The sequence below is a fragment of the Zonotrichia albicollis genome, chromosome 2, assembly GCF_047830755.1.
Source record: "Zonotrichia albicollis isolate bZonAlb1 chromosome 2, bZonAlb1.hap1, whole genome shotgun sequence".
Lineage (NCBI taxonomy): Eukaryota > Metazoa > Chordata > Aves > Passeriformes > Passerellidae > Zonotrichia > Zonotrichia albicollis.
The window spans coordinates 54317021-54334259 of record NC_133820.1 but is presented as its reverse complement, the minus strand read 5'-3'; the positions used below and the strand labels follow the sequence as shown (position 1 = coordinate 54334259).

At 40.5% G+C, this 17239-nt stretch overlaps 1 protein-coding gene across 4 annotated transcripts in view; it reads left to right on the top strand.

The window, feature by feature from the left end:
• PDGFD (platelet derived growth factor D) overlaps positions 1-17239 on the top strand; it is a 137749-nt gene that overhangs the window by 81134 nt on the left and 39376 nt on the right. For 2 of the 4 annotated variants that reach the window (XM_014264022.3, XM_005482577.4), the window contains exons 3-4: positions 1895-2075; positions 2745-2786. In XM_014264022.3, coding sequence (XP_014119497.1) covers positions 1895-2075; positions 2745-2786 — 223 coding nt within the window. The remainder of the gene's footprint in view (positions 1-1894; positions 2076-2744; positions 2787-17239) is intronic. The other 2 variants (XM_005482579.4, XM_005482578.4) reach the window with 1 other exon arrangement.

Genomic DNA, 17239 nt, shown 5'->3' with positions numbered 1-17239 from the left:
TCAGGAAGTGCTGTTAGCATTTCCACAGGCACTTGATAAGAAATGATTCTGAAAAGCAATTAAATTACCCAGCCTCTGAGGCTCCTTGGATGCACAGAAGCAACTGAGAATACATCTACTTCCATGATCGTTGCAGCAAAGCCTCTGCTGTGGAAAGCAGATATAATCCTTGAAAGTCCGTGGATTTTCTCTGTTTTTTCTGCTTAATCTGGCTTCTGGCCTCCAAAAATGGGGAGACCAGTCAGGACAGCTTTCACCAAAGCTTACAAGGTTATGTCCTGCTGAGCACCACAACCCCTTGTGTTGGAATAGGCGTTCACAATTCCGTGTTTCCCTGGGGGCCAGGGTGGATCCTTGGGAGCTCTGCTGGGTACCACATCCATCGCCACCAGGGAGTGGGAGATTGCGACAAGTTTACTTCTACCTGGAACTAAATTTTGGTGTGCTTCAAAAAAAGAATATTTCAGCAGAGTTTGGGCAGATTTAAGTGGTCGTAGTGGATCTGTTATTTTCTGTTCTGTGCAATTTGGCATTGGTGAATATAAAAGTAGCAGAGCTGATACTCTCAAACCACATAGTACTTGTGGTTTTTATCTCTTGGGCTCTCAGCAGAAAAAGAAAAGCAGGTCTGTTATTTACAGAGCTATTCAGCTCCCACAATTGGGCAGGGAGGAGAGTGCTTGGCTCACAGACTTGGGGTTGGGAAGCAGTGCATTGCTAGCAAGAATCACTCAACAGTCCTGAACTTTTTCTTTGGAGGGAGCAGATGCTTTGATAATAGAAAACATTCCTGGTAAAGACCTCCAGGGTTTTAAGGCTTAGCTGTACTGTGAGGATGGCACTCAGGCTGCCCCTCTTGTCATCACCTCTGCCTCTCTGGCAGCAATGTGTGGGGCCTAATTCTGCCTCCAAAGATATTGACAGATATTTTGTCATAGATTTAGTAAAAGCAGAATTTCATTCTCTGTCCCCTTTATTCTCCAGCTCAATAACTATACTCATTTATGTATTTATTTATTTATATTCATTTATACCCAAGCAGGCAAATGCACGGACTGGAGCAGTGAATGCTGCCACTGTGTCCCTTCATCCCTGGGGTTTGGTGCCTTCTGCTCCTGGCAGTGCCCTCTTTGTGCTCAGGAACCACTGCTGTGGCAGGGGTGCCTGGACAAGATGTGACTTTTCACAGAAAAAGATGTGCTGCTGATTTTCCCTGGTGACAGCATGCACATAAACTCCCCACTGCAGCACACAGAGCGGCAGCATGCTTTCCTGCTTGAAAGCTAGACATAAATCTTTCCAAACCAGCTGCAGGAGCAATGTGCCACCTACAAGGGAGGTCCTAAAAAGCACCTTTCAGTATCATGCACTGCCCTGTGTCCCTCCAGCACCTCCCTTTGCTCCTGGCACAGTGGCTGCCCCTCTCTAGCCCTCTGACCAACAGAGCAGACTCCTGTGGCTGCTGCTGCTGCAGGGAGTTGGGTGACCACCACAAAGTGCACAAGTGCTTGCAGCTGCTCAGGTTGGGCAGCTTGCCTTAAATAATATTTTATCAGGTCTCTAAATTATTTACCCACCACATGAAACGCAATGTGTATGCTTACTGTATACTAAGCACATGCAAGTGCCTCTTATTGCTGTTTTAACGTGGTAGCAAATACTGTCATGTTCCAGGAGCACTGAAATCAGTCATTTGAGCACTCAGGCAGTAGCTAGCAGCTTAGTGTATTTAGTGGCGCACAGACTTGTCCACCATTTGTAATATTTAGTCAGATGTTTTGGAATGGAGAACAGGGGACAGATGTCTTTGTGTCTCCAGCTGTGCTCCTGTCAATTTGCACGCACCTTCTGTTACCAGACTCAGCAGAAACTAATTCTTCATACTCTTTTTCAGGTATGACTTTGTGGAAGTGGAAGATGTGTCAGAGACCAGCACAGTTATTCGAGGACGGTGGTGTGGACACAAGGAAGTACCTCCAAGAATAACATCAAGGACAAATCACATAAAGATAACCTTCAAATCTGATGACTACTTTGTGGCTAAACCTGGATTCAAGATATGTTACTCTCTAGTGGTAAGTCTCCTAGGGGTAATAGGGGTAAGAGACAGCTTGCAATGTAAAAGACCATCAGTTCTTGAAGACTAGATAGTGTAGCTAAATGTGGGATCAAAACACTAAATGACTGAAAGTAATTTTATTCCAGCAACTGCATTAATGCAGATCAAAGTATTTTTGAGATCGTGTCATTAAATATAAAATAAAGTCAAGTTCAGTTCAAGATTTACCCAAATTACATGTTTCAGAAGCACTAACACTTTCTACACTAAAGCTGCACTGCCACTGCCTTGAGAGATGCTGCAGAAATAGCAAAGAAATGGCTGCTCTGTGAACCCCTTTTTCATGTTCATTCGAGGTCAGATAAAAATACCTTGAGGGGTTATGGCTGTGATTCTCAGATAAAGAGTAGTTTATCATGTATTCAATGAAAGTCTGCATGTAAGACAGTGTGCTAAGGCTCAGACTGTATTTTTAATCAGATATCAATGTACCTCTGTGTATGTAGAAGTATTAGTAGTGTATCATGTACTGTTTCAATGAGATTAAAATCTCCTCTTTTTTTTTTGTTTTTATTTTGATTTTGCTTTTAGGGAGCAGGAATGATCAGTACACTTAAGTAGATTTTGATACAAATATGTATTCCTTTGTATTGCCCTGATTAATAATATAATGCTTTTGGTGCAGTGTAGCTCCAAAGAGGCAGATTTTGCAAACACTCAGGAAATGGTAAGCAATAATTTATTATACTGTCATCATTGTATTTTCCTATCCATCACACTTCTTATTCCCTTTTTATTCAATCCGCTGTCCTTTAACAAGAATAAGAAAGCCTGGAATAGCAATAACATTGTAACAGGAAAGATTCACTGTTTGAGTCATTTCACTTCCACCTCTTGGCTTTGCATGCATGTATGCCTGTGTGTGCTAAAAAGAGTCCATAAGCAGCACATTGTCAAGACAGAGCAAATCTATAAAGATTTTGCTCCCTTGCATTTAAATTGTTAGGCTTCTAGTGGAGTAAGGCATTAAATTGTAAGTACATCCTGAGCTCTAATTTGAAGATAATCTACTAAAATTCAAATTCAAATTCAAAATGAAAGACCACTGGGCATAAAAATGAGAGTGAAGCAGCCGCCTTTCTTTATACCGTTTGTATTTCAGCACAGCCACAGAAACTGTGCTGCATTTAGCAAGTTTTATTCCAGAGAGTATACAGATAGTCTGATAGTATGAGGCTTTCCAAAAATGATTGTTATCACTCATAAGACACAGGACTCTCTGCACTAGAAAGCTCAGAAAAGGCTACTGTATTTATCTAATTTCAAAACTAGGGAGTAAACTGAGAATTTGCAATCTAGCAAATCTATTTACAAGAATAATCTCTAAGTGCACCCTCTGAATGAAACACTGCTTTATTTCAGAGAAGAGCCCTGGTGATTGGTGGTATTTGTGAGATGGGGGCTGATTTTCAGTTTGCTGCTCTTCAGATTCCAAGCCATACAACCTAAAAGTGCAGGATTAATTCTGAGCAGAGTCACCCTTATTCCATAGACCCCACAGTGCCTGGAGTGCAGTTCAGAGATATCCTGAGCACTGCTGACCCCTGAAGGTTGGACTTGCTGTGTGTTTCTAGTTGGTAAACCAGGGAGCATTAATGAAGCATGCAAAAGCATATGGTAGTTTCTATGAGATTAAATTAAGGAGCTTTACACTGCCTTTTTTCCTTCCCTTCGTAACCTTCTCCAACAAAGGGCTACTTCTGGGGCCTTTCTTGGAACATGGTACACAAGATGTGCACAAATCTCTTAATTCCTTTGCTTTTTCTTGTATTTGGAGTTTGGATGTGTGTGGCAGTTGTTTATTTGTATACCAGACTCTGATAATTTTCCAGAGAAAATAAGTGATTTGGAATTTATTGATCAGCTCCATCTTCTGTGCATCATGCCAGAATGACTGGGTGAATTTCTCACAGTTACTCTTGCAGCCAAGCAGCCTTGCAGCCCGACTGTTTGGCCTCTCATTAATAAATCTTCAAGGAAGTCAGTGAAGTTCACTATATTTGATGCAGATCAAGCCTTTACTTAGGTCAGCACTCTACATGAGGCACAAATAAGGCACCAGAGAGCTTAGCAGAAACATCCTTCACTATCTTTGTATACTTGTGTTTTTCTGTTAACTGCACATTTCAGTACTATTTAGAGAAATTAAAGGGGATTATTTTTCTAGAGAAGACATAAATTAGACTTGCACCACTTGTATCCATTTGCCTTTGTGAAGGCAATAGGAGGTAAACACCCCATGTAGGATAAAAGGGCTCAATGGGATTAGAACTTGGACTGATTCTGGAAAATTAGACCAAAAAAGATACGAGGATGGTCTTTAATAGTGTAAGGTTGAAAACTATGTGGATATGTGTTGAAAACTATGGGGATATTTAACTGTCCCAATATAAGATAGGGACAGGGGAGGAAAATCTGTATAATAAAGTCTGACAATCTAATTGCAGCATTCAGGAACTTTTGCTTGTCAAGGCTGTCTCCCCTGTCTCCCTCCACCTTCTTCCTCCTCTTCCCTCATCTTCTGTGTTTTGGCACCTCTGCCTCTGCTCTCCCCTCTGTGGGTCTGAGGGACTCAGAAGGCTGGAAGGGGAGCAGTGATGGGAGTTTTGAAGGCACAGGACAGGTTCAGTATGCTGCTGCCTGTCCCAGATCTGCTCTCTCCTCACGAAGTTATAGCATTCCCTGGAATGGAAGCTCCAGGTGGACCTGACTCCAGGCAGTTGTTAGTGAGTTGTGTGTGTCCCACTTCCCACTGCTGGCCTCTGGAAAAAGTCCCTCTCCTGTGTGCTGGTTGCAGGAGGAGGTAGGTGTGCAAAGCTGGTCTCTACACTCAACACTTCACGTTCAAAGCCCCAGGTTTGTTGGCTTGGTCTGGGTATCCACATAGAGAATTGTTTCCCTTGAATCTCCTTAAAAATCGCCCTTTTCTTTAAGGCTCACAGATCTAGAGCGGAAATGGTCTGGAGCAAGACCTAGACAGCTGTTAGGCATGAGCCTCATGTGGCTGCAGATTTTTTTGAAACTCTTCCCTACCGTTATCACCTAAAGCTATTATTTCTTAATATTTTTTAATCCTTTTCTTGAATTGCCTTAGAAATATTAAATTGTATTATAGAAGGAACTGAGGTATTCTAGGGTGGTAGGTTTTTTGTTTGTTTGTTTGTTTGTTTGTGGGGTTTGGGTTTTTTTTTTGCTGTCGCACATGTCACAACAAACATCGTAGAAATCTATAAAGCAGAGGAGGATAAATTTATATTATCCCCTTTTTCCTTCTGAAGTTCTTTCAATGTCATAATTCTGGAAAGGGATGTTAGCAAGATTCAATCCCATGTTTTACAACTTCAATTGCATGGGCATTTTGTGTAATAGTCTAGGAACTCATTCAGGAACATGTTTCAACAATAAAGGTGAATGTTTGGAATTAAAATTCCCAACTGTACATCTAATTTAATTTTAATGCGACAGCTAGAAAATGTTATATTCCATTTGCTAATTAGAAACATTATTTTAAGTTTATTGTAAAAGGCACATATTTGTTATACATTCATAACAATAAATTCCTATTGCTGTACTAATTGCTTGATTAATCCTAAATGAAATCCATACTTTGGAATTTCGACTAAAATCATTATTGGAAACAAAGACTACCAAAAAAACTAGGAACATATGTATATGTACTTGTATAAACATGCATGTCTGTCAAGGTGTAAGGATACATGTACATCTTTTTTACATACATACACATGTGGTATTAAACAGGAGCACATAAGAGCATTTGTCCCAGGATAAGCTTATGCATCAAAATATCAAGGTGTTAAATCATAAGTAGTTTTGGCTTGTTTAAAAATCAAGTTTTTTGGATAAGGGAGCCATAAAAAATTAAGGGAATGGAGGAGGGAGGAACTTTGAGTTTGGATCCATATGTGAAATTTTACAGGGAATAGCTTTCTGCTAAACTCTCTGTATACAGGTCACCACACCTATGATCGAAAAGAGAGCATAGTCACGAAGAGGGCTAAGACACCACAATAAAATTCACTTTCCCATGCAAAGAATATTGACCAGTCAAAGTTTGCTCAAATTCTAGGCTTAAACTGTTTAATACTTGCCTGTTAAGCTCCGAAGAAAACAAACAAAATTGGAAGAGCAATCAGAAAATGAAAATGCAAAAAATAAGAAGCTGATCCTGAACTTGTATTCATTGCTATCACTCTGAATTAAGTGACTGGTTCCCTGTGTTTTACTACACTTGTCTGCACAAGCAGTGCAGAAAAAGGCTTAAGGGTTTTTTAAATAAGTCAATAAATAAATTCCCTTAAGAGTTAACACGATCATAAAAAGACTCACCAGTGGGAATACAGATCCATAAAGATCATAAGGAATGATTAATTCTAAACTGAAGCCAGCCTGGATAGTGCAGGAGTCTGCTGCTGTACATCTGGTTTAGCATGTCAGTTGTTTCACAGAATGGACAGATAATTCATTTCTGTATCCGGGACAAAATACTCTGCCTCAAACTCCATGTAATATGTCTCATGTGACAACAGGAGTGATAATGGTGCATCTATACTTTCCCTGCTATTAGATAATCCACAGAAGGAATCCCAGTAAATTGCTGGGAGTACAAAAGAAAGGGCATGGAGTGGCCTGGCATGTCTTGGTTAATAAAGTGATTGAACATGAAATAGATTTCACAATGGAGAAAGGAGAACTTAATTGTGATCTTTTGTCAATTCTTCTGCTACTTTCTCTGATTTCAGTTTTGGTTGCCTGACTTTTTATAAATACAACCCATGTGCAAAACAGTTAACAATCTATATGATGAAACTTCCATTTTCTTAAGTTTTGACAGAAAACTATTTTCTGTGTTTTGCTCAAGGCATACTATCCTCATAAAATTATCTCCCAGAGGCTCATCTTTCAGGATAGAAGTAATTAAGTCCTAGGTTCTAATTAGATAAGGCTTGCTCAAAGTCTTTAACGTTACTTCTCCGACTTTACATAAGCAGGAAATTTAAGAGATTATCTATGCAAAATTATTTTTTTTTATTTTGGAAGATGTTAAAATTTTTAAACACCAACATAAGATGACAGCATGTTAAAAAGAGATATTACTTCTTGGTGTATCTTGAGACATGGAGTATCTCAGAGTAATTTTATATGGGGAGGAGGAATGCTTTCCATTTAATAAGGGCTCCTGAGAGTCCAGCAATCCTCAACCTGCTGCTTAATTCACAGGACCTAACCTGTCCTTCAGCAAAGTTCGATGAAGAAAGGAAGGTGGCATGGTAGAAAAGCAAAGCAGTGTGTTAGGCTGGCAAATTCTAGTTCTCCCAGTGCTCAGAGCAGAACAAAAGATAGTGAGGGATACAAAAAAAACCAAAAGTGAGAGTCAGCTTGGCAATAGGAAAGGGTATTCTTGGATTCAGAAGGCATGTCTGGATGGTCAGTTTCACAGGCAGCATTGGCTGCTCCAGGGACAGCCAAAGTTTCTAATTAAAATATTAAATTAAAATGCTGACATTTGCACCAAAGAGCTTTTTCTGCTTTCAGCATCCTGTCACACCTTCCAAAACCCTAAACCTTTACTGACTGACTCCCAAGTCTTGTCCGCCCAGTCTCTTTTGCTCCAGGGTGGGAAAACTTTCAGGTTTTCAAGTGTGAGATGCACCAGCTGAATGCAGCACATGAGTCACAGGCAGCCTGGGGGCTGCAGCCAGAGCAGCCAAACCTGACATGGCCCAGCACTTCACAGTCAGTTGTCCCAGACTGCATTGTCCCCCGGTGTCCCCTAGGCTGTGGTCCTAATGTAGTCCTTCCCTTGGCAGGTCTTCTGAAGGTCTGATTGACCTTCCATGTTTACTCTTGTCTCAGACACTAAGATTGGTCTCAATTCTTCTGCTACGTGACTCTCTAAATTTTAAACTTCATTGGGAGTCTCCCTGTTTTGTGTCTTAATTTTTAAAGGCATTCAAAATTCAGAGGTTTCAGGGAGAAGAGGAATCACCTGCCAGCTTGGCATTAGAGGATGCTGCAGGTACTAGAGGGAAGGACTGATACAGGATTGTCCAGGAATGGCAATGAAACAGTGGCAGCAGCAAAGACAAAGGAGGACAGTAAAATACAGTCCAAGTTCAGAAATAAAGGTTTTTGTGGGTAAGGCAAACACACATAGTAGAAGAGTCAAGTCCACAGAGAGAGAGAAGGCCGCAGAAACACCAAAATGCCATGGTGGGAGAGGTAGGTGAAGCCCCAGACAAGCAAATATTCTTGAAAACAAAAGGAAAATTTTGAAAACTGAAGGTCAGAGAGGCTGTGACTAACAGTATCAAACTGGTTCATGCACACCATGAAAGAAGGAGCCTTCCCTCCTTATTAGGAAGGTATTCACCTGTCACCTTTTCTTTGCAGTCACATGAATACAGTTTCACTTGGACTCAAGAGGGTGAATGGCAATAGGGAAACATTTTTAACAAGGCAATGACGAGAAGGAAGGATTTGGGTAACCCAAGAGTCATGGTGGCATATTTCAGAAGGAAAAGAGGAAAAGGAATGGGAGATTTTAAAAAGGAAGTGGACTTGAAATAAGGAAGACTTTGTCCAGGAAAGGAGGGAGGGCAGGTATGGATCAAGTGGAAAGCAAGACAAAAGATCATTTTGCTAGATCAGCCTCTTTTGGAAAAATCTGGGTATGAACTTGAGGACTGGGTTTGAATATATTTCAAAAGTGAAAAGAGTTGATTGGGAGTGTGAATGAGAAACTGAGTTATGGCCAGGGAAATACAGACCTTTGTGCAAGGAAGATAGCAGAAGCAGTGGGACATATAAACACACACAAGCTCCTGGAAGCTGTCAGACTTCAACTGATAAAACAATTGTTTTAATCAGAAAGGAAAATAGACCTTAATGCCTGTGTTTTCTCAGCTGCAAGCATGTGTGCCTGGCAGTTTTGTTGTTTGAACAGCATGAGGGAGAACTGGCCATTTGCTCTCCTCTGTCCTTGATTTGCTGACAGCTCAGTTAAAGTGTGGCTTCTTCGCAGGATGTTGTCATTGATCTGTCTTAACATAGCAGTAGTCCTGCTAATGTCCAATTCCCACTGAAAATGCTACATCTTAACTCCAGTCATGTGCTATTCACTGGATGAGAATTTACCAAACTCGTGGTGGTGGCCAAGAACGAGGAAATGAAGCACTTGTCACCTTCAAAGGACTGTACAAACACAAATGTTTTATTTTCAAATCCAGTATCCTGTCCTGTCTCAAATAATTGATTCTAGCAAAACTTAGAGGGATTTAGGTTCAATAAGGACGGCTTTAGATTTTACAGAATTGCATTTCCTGCAGTCAGAACTTACCTATTTAAAGAATTCCTGAGGAAATTAGTGACCGAGAGGAAATTTCCACTTATTTCCAGGTAAGTTAGAGGAACAAAAGACACCAACAGGGGAAGATCATCATATGCAGTACAAGAGGGTTACTTACCCATGTTAGACAAAAACAATCAGAGACTCACAAGCCTCATTCAGTATGACGATGATTTCTTGCAAAATACAGCAGAAGTAAATTGGAAAATGCAAATTGCAAGAAGCACACATTCATATTAGCAATGAGATCATAGCATGTAAGAGTAGCAGATTAGAGTCACAGGAATGTTGCAGTTGTTGGAAAGTGTGTGTACTGGTAGAACAGTGACTTCAGTATTTTAATTGAATGAAGGGAGCCATGGTATCATAGCAACTGGCCATGATCTTGCCACTGTATTTGACTAAGTGAGGGCATATGTGAAGATTCACAGTAAATCATCTGCCCTGTTTGCTTTCATGCTGTTGTGGTGTAATCCCAGAAGGAAATTAAGCACCACACAGCCACTCACTCATGCCCCTCCTCTCTCCAGCCTGGTGGAATGGGGGGGAGGATTGAAGTAAAACTTGTATGTTGACATAGGAACAGTTTAATAATTGAAAATAAAGTAAAATACAGTAATAGTGATGATAATAAACAGTAAACAAAAAGTGATGTTCTGTGGTGTGGAATATCCCTTTGGTCAGTTTGGGTCATCTGTCCCAGCTCCTTCCCAGCAGAGAAGACTGGAGAGAAAAAAAGACTAGGAGAGAAAAAAAGAGTTTTTGACTTAGGATAAACATGGCTTAGCAAAAACCTAAATCTGTGTGTTTCCAACACCATTCTTTTTCCAAATCCTCACTGTAACAGCTACTGAGAAGAAATTAACTCCAGCCTAGCTGAAACCAGTTCGCATGCCTGTATTGCTTCCTGGTTTATAATCACATTTTAGTCGTAATATACCCAGATGCATAAAAAAATTCAGTATGAAAGCTAATCTTTTCCCTGTTCTTCAAATGTCAGCTATAGTCAAGAAATCTCTGTTAAACAAAAATACAGAGTACAAGAACATCAGACTTCCAGTGAGCCAGAGTTTGTGATACAGATTGCAGCAAAATTGTTCTATTGGACAAGTAAGAAATTAAACCCGTTCCCAAACTTGGGAAACTCTTATGTAGTTGTTTTAATTAGGGAAACAAATCAATGATTCCTGGTAGTCTAGGAACTTTTAGAATTAATTTTGGTTAGAACATGGATAGAAGATATTTAAGGTATTGTTTATTAAAACTACTCTGAGTAAATCAGTGAGTTTTTAAAAAGATTTAATACTTAAGGTTTTTTATAGAGCTTGCCAGTATTAAAATCCATAATTCCACTTACCAAGTGTGTTGGACAGCTTTCTCATGGACTAAAGCAGTATTTTTAATTAACATTACATATGTGTAGGTAGCAGAAAGTTAGGATGGATCCAACACCAAAAATCATAGTGCATGAAATGGAGGGGTATATTTTATGTGCCATAATGAGCATAACCTGGGAGGAGGCAAAGACCACCCTGTTCACTGTCTTTGATTCCCATATCTGTGCAAATAAGCAGAAAATATAAATATCCTGGAGCTGGTGTTTTGACACTGTAGAAGAGACAAACCAGTCACAGCTTTAATTCAGTTTCTGTTAGAAGACATAGAAAGGCCTCATAGCTAATTTGTCTGCTTGGAGTTGACCATTAAGAAGACACCAGAAGAGGAGATGGCCAATGCAGTAGCAAACTGAGCCAACATAAACACCCAGTCAGTGCTTCTGGTAGACTTGTGATCCTCTTTTTGTCTGCACTAAAGAGGAGGGTAAATGTAACCATTCTCCCCTGTTAACTAATACTAAACAGCACATCAGTATGCATGAACATGAAGTGAGTTTGTACTGTCAGACTTTTTTAACAGCACTCATTATTAACCTGTCGATCACATGAGCTGTTTGTTTGAAAAGCAGGACAGTTTTAGACCATTGACTTGAGGATGTAATGCTGTCTCTGTAAATCCATCTTCTGTCCTTTGCTTCCACTTCAGCAACAGTTGAAGAATTTTGTCATGTGAAATGTTTGTAACATGAAGAACTTGGTTTGGTAAACCTGGAGGGTGTTTCCTAAAAGTTTAGTTAAAATGAAAGATTTTTTGGGAGAAGAGAGGGGCTATGCTTGATTCTATAAAAAGTTTAATTCTATTGCAATGCTGCAACGAGGTGTTAATTAACTTCTTCTGGTTCTTCAGTGTGGCAACACTAGTCTGACTTACTATCATGGCCACAAGGGAAGAGGAAATAACCAGTTATTCCCAGGCCCTATTCCTGTTGAGCAGCCTCTGCTCTAGATTTTCTACAGAAGATGAAGGTGCGCAGCTTAATTTAAGTGCACCAACTGTGTCGGAGAAGAGTCGGAAGTCAGTCTGCTTCCTCTGGAAGTCTGTCAGAAGCAAAAACCAAAAGTGGTATGGTGCATTGAAACATGCTAGACCTCCAGCTGCACTGAGGAACTTGTGAAAATCCATCACAGCAGGTGTTGGTTGCAAGTTGTCTTTTAAGTCAAAACAAGGATTGCGTGTCTTCACAGCCTTGTGTAGGGAGAGGCTCGAAGGCACAACTTCATGTTCTGTGCTCCTCCAATACTATTTATTTGACTGTGTGTCAGCACCTTGCAAAGCCTGGCAGCACAATCCTGCTCTTGTACTAGCTGAGTTTGGGTTGCAGTCTCTTTCAGCCTTAGCACTGTTCAATGTGTTTTTGCCATTCTTGGCAAGCCAGGGAACACAATGCATTGTGTATAATGGGTGTTTAATTGCTTACATAATAAATCTTTGCCTTGTTTGTTGCAGCAGCTGTAACTGTTGTATACTACTTACATCTCTGGATCAGATGATACTGATTGTTTTAAGATTACTGAATCTAAATTTAGGCCTTTTTTTTCCCCAGTAATGTCTAATGCAGACAAACCTAGAATTCTGATGTGAAGTGATTCAGTCAACTTTCCTTCAGGACAAGAATTTTCTGTATTGTAAATTCATTACTTGATCATCTAGTATAATTTTTAAATATAACAAGCACATACAGAATATTTAACCATGGACTAATAAATCACTGTTGAAAGACATTTTTTCTTTCATAACAGGTTTTCATTTCCTTTTGTTTTTAATGCCATACCATTGCCTGCACTTATACTTCTTATTGATTTATGATAAAGAAGTCTCTTCATTTTGTTGTGGGTGTATATCTCCCTTAAATATTTGCAGTGTGCTTTCATGCTTCTTTGCTTTTTGCTTAGTCAAGCAATGATGTCCATATTTAGCTTTTAATCTTATCCAAAAAATCAGGCTGTTTAATCCCCTCAGAGTTTTTGATGTTCTTATCAGAACTACCCCAGATTTTCCTAACTTTTTACAATGTCTCTCTGGGTCTGGTGGTTCAGGCATCACCAGGGCTGTGTTATGGATGGTGTTATTGTCAAAAATAATTTCGGCATCAGTGTCACCTGTCAGGTTACGCTTCTTAGGCAGGTTTGCATGACAATTGCCAGCCTGTCTACCCTAACACTGGGAATGTGTCCTTTAATGGGTTTTCTTTTGTCAGCTCAGTCCATCTTTGGGCTCCCAGGTTTCCTAGACTCCTCCTTCCATTCAGCATGTAATCCAGAAACACATTAGGTTGCATCTTTCCACAGCAGACCTTCCTTGTGTTGGGTTGTAATACCCATGGAGTGATTTTTGCATGTCCTCAGTGAAGATGGTTGTGCATGCAGTTGCAATTTCCATGGGTTTGGATGCAGCATCATGACCTAAGGGAGAGTGCTGGCCTCCAGGCCAGGCTCCACCAGTGCCCTAACACCTGCTCACAGCCTGAGACCTTCTCACCTCAAAGATAGGCACATCAATTGTAAAATCCCACAAAATTAACTTCTAAAAGACACTATAGAAGCAGGTGGTGTTCCAGCTTCCAGTCTGGGACACTGCCAGCAGGGTGGGCTGCATGGTCAGTCCAAGAGTGATGAGCAAAAGGGGTTTGTCTGCTGTGCTGTTTCATTTGTATGCTCACTTTCCCTGTGCCTGTCAGATTTACCTAGGTCCTCTCTACATGCCTACAGAATAGAGAACAGCAATCCCAGATTCCAAACCAGGAAGGTGAAAGAACAAAAATCAGCTTCAGACCACACTGAGCCGCTGGTCTGGTGGGTGTGAGAAAGCTTGTTGCTGTTCTCATCCCTGCCTTCCTTCTTAGGTGGCAGTGATGACTGGAGCACTTGGGATCTCCACACCTCCTTTTAACAAAGCTTAGTTTGGGTCTGACTCTGTAGCCCCCAGCACAGGTCATCAAAGGTTGTCCTTCCTCCCTGCTGGGGAAGCTGGTTTGCTTTCAGGCTGCTGCTGTTGTTTGCTCAGCACAGTGGTTCTGGCTTCAATAACCTTCACAGCCTATACCACACATTTCCAAAGACAGTCATGGTGCTGTGCAAATTGTGTTTTGTATGCATGCATCTTTATTAAATTTACAGCCTTTTGTTTTGCCCTGAGCACTCAATAAAGTCCATGCATGTCTTCATAATAAAATAGGTGACACACATGGCAGAGTGGTTTTGGTTTGCCCTTACACATGTATATTTACACACACATCTTTTATTACTTGCAGGGTTCCTGTCATTTTTTTAGACTTGATAGGATAAATCTTAGTTGAAAATTTTTGGCTAAATGGCACTGTTACATAAAATAAATCAGCATGTTGCTGAGCTTTGTGCTACTGAACTGAACACCTCCTCCAGCCCAGGGCTTGGGTTCTTGATCATTCTTTGCCTGCAACCTCATCTCTGTTTCAACCCACAGATTTCTCTCCATGTTGAACTGATTTTGAACATAAATGGCATGCCAAAAAAAAAGAAAAAGTCATATTTCCTATCTCTTGTAATACCAAGAAAAATTCAGTTCTCTTTTCCTCAATTGTCAGTTTGATAACTAGTCAGAGCTTAATTAGAGAAAGTCTGAGCCTGTAACAACACAGGGTCAGATTTTGCAACTCATCTGTAGCACTGAAAGCTAAAAATAGCTTTTAGGTACATGGAATTAGTGTATCTTCTTGTTAGATCATTTTCAGCAGAATCAAACAGACAGTTTTTCTGTCATCTGTAATAACAGGGTTTTTTTTAATTTTAATAGTTTTTGTTCAGAAATATAGCTTAATTGTACAAACTGGTGTTTTGTGGCAGATTAAACTTATTTTCCAGGTCCCTTTCCCAACCTGAAGAAGCCTGGTTTTTTTTAAATAATACTTCTGATCTTGGCAGCTATAAAAATGCTTCCTTTCAATCAATATTTTTGTCCTGATCTTGTACTTAGGTCATGTTTTGTGAAAAACAGTAATAAACTTTTCCTTAGACTGTAGAAATCGGGCACTATATTGTCTCATTTTGTGTTCCTGATTCTTGGCACTGTTGTTGTCCAGCCATGGAGCTTAAAGGCATGCTCTTGCAGGATCAGACCCTCTAATAAGGAATCTATGTATCCAGAATTGTCAGCAGAGACTTTTCAATGGCATGTATGTAAGTCAAGGCATAGGCACAAGATTGTTTGCACCCATCACATTTTTAGCATGGCTAGTTTGGAGCTAGCACAGGCCCTGGGCTCTTTCTAATGTGCAATTTGTTGTGGCCACTCTGTTCTACAGGGTAATAGTTGTGTCTGAATGAGTCACACCGTATCTGATCAATCTCTGCCTCATTTTACCACTTAATATAGATGTAGCTCAGAAGTTATTACATGGAGGTCATCTTTTCTTTCATTTTCTTGCAACTCCTGATAACATTGTGAGTGACACAGTTAACAGCGTTTGTGAGACCTGGGATTCAGTGTTTGCAGAATTACAGGTTGTTTGAGAAATAATTTTGTCTTTGAGCAAGGAAAAATTATAATAACAAAAAAACCCTGAAACTTGGGGAAACAACTTAGAAAGTATGAGGCTAATTTTTCCACTGTTGTAGAGCAGAGTAAAATAAAACACCTTGGGACTGCAAAAATATATCTCACACCAAGGTCTGGCTAATAAACTTTAAACAAAAAAAAATCCTGAAAGAACCTGGGCATCATGAGGACTAGTAGTCTGACTGCTCTGTGTGTTTTGTGTTGCATGCTGAAGAGGCCACTAGTGATAGAAATAGGCTGCTGAAAACTTTGCTTTCTCTACAAAAAATTGGTAATGCTCTGTTGGTATGGGAACCTAAACCAAGCACAAAGCAATTTCTGTTTTTTACAGATGAGGTAGAACTTTTGTGCCTGATTGGAAATGAGATCTTATTTCCAAATGTGCATTGTACTTTCATGTGTGTATTCATCTCTGAGCCGCCTCTCCTCTAAGCAGGCATGGTGCAGACAAGGTCTTGTGTGCTTATCTTCTGCTGATGGTTAGGAAAGAACCTGAGTGCATCAGTGATGTTCTTATTCGGGCCTGCCACCTCTTTTTGCATATGCATGAGTTGATACAGAAAAATTGGCATTATTTAGCTCTGAAGAGAGAGCAAAAAGACCAACTCAGAGAAGATAATGTAAGGCAGCAGAAATGGGACACTCTGCTCCCTATACATATAATTTATCTCTGTCAGAAGTGTGTGAAAATAAACACTGTTTTCTCGCCTTAGCAGCAACTTTGTGTGCTGACAGTGCTTGCTCAGTGCTGGTTCAGGTACATTTTCCAGATGCATTAAGGAATAGATTAAAAGCAGAGACAGCGCTTGTAATAGCACCTGCTGAAATTAGGAGTATTGCATGGCTGCGAGCTTACTGCTGCTGCAGTCCAGGTCTAGTCCTCCTGGGCAAAGGTGGACAAGATGGCTAGGAGAGCTGTGCTAAAAACCAGCAGTACAAACTAAACAGTCTGTGGGTCTGGTACTTTAAAAGTACTGTCTGATGTTCAGGAAATGCTCAAGAGTTTTTATACCATAGAGCAAGGTCTTTCTGCCAGAGTGTGTGAGGGCCCTCCCCAGTGCTTTCTCCTCATAAGCCTGCATTGCTGATGGAGGTGGGCAGCTGAAATGCCTGGCCTGTGCAGACCAGCACTGCAAGGCCAGGATGGCAGGGGTTTGGCATCTCCACAGATGGGGTATGTAGCTACTTCTGCAATTTTTATAAATACTGATATCACATCCATGCAGTATAAACCTAACTGTGCCTGTTGTCTTGAGAATACCCATCTTCAGTTTCCAGAAGAGCTGCTTGCACCCACAGACATCGCATTTTTCTGAGGATAACCCTGTTCTGCACCATAGGAAGGTGGAGAACATGCTCACACATCCCTGCCAATGAGGAGAAGCCCTACCTGTGCCCATGGTTCCCCGGGAGATGGTGGTTTATGGTGATGTGGTGTCCCCTTGGTGGTGATTTGTGGTAGTGGGTGTCCCCTTGGTATGGGGAGAGCATCTCTGTGCCTGGGGAAGATCTCTGTACAGGCATAAGTCACCCTTCATGCTGTGCCACTGTGTTACATTTCAAATTAATGTCATGATTTTTTATCTTTGTTCTATTCAGTCTCTTGGCACCAGTTCCTTTCAGAGTCCGTGTGTGCCATCAAATAGAGTTTATGGCTTGTACCTTTTTCTCCACTTACATTCTTTAAAGTGAAAAATTGTTTTTCTTACCTGCCACTGCTTCTGACCTCTGGTAATCCTACCATTTTTCTTTGTATTGAATGATGTTTACAACTTCTTTTTATTTTTTTTGCCAGTTCAATTTTCTGTGACATTTTCTATGTC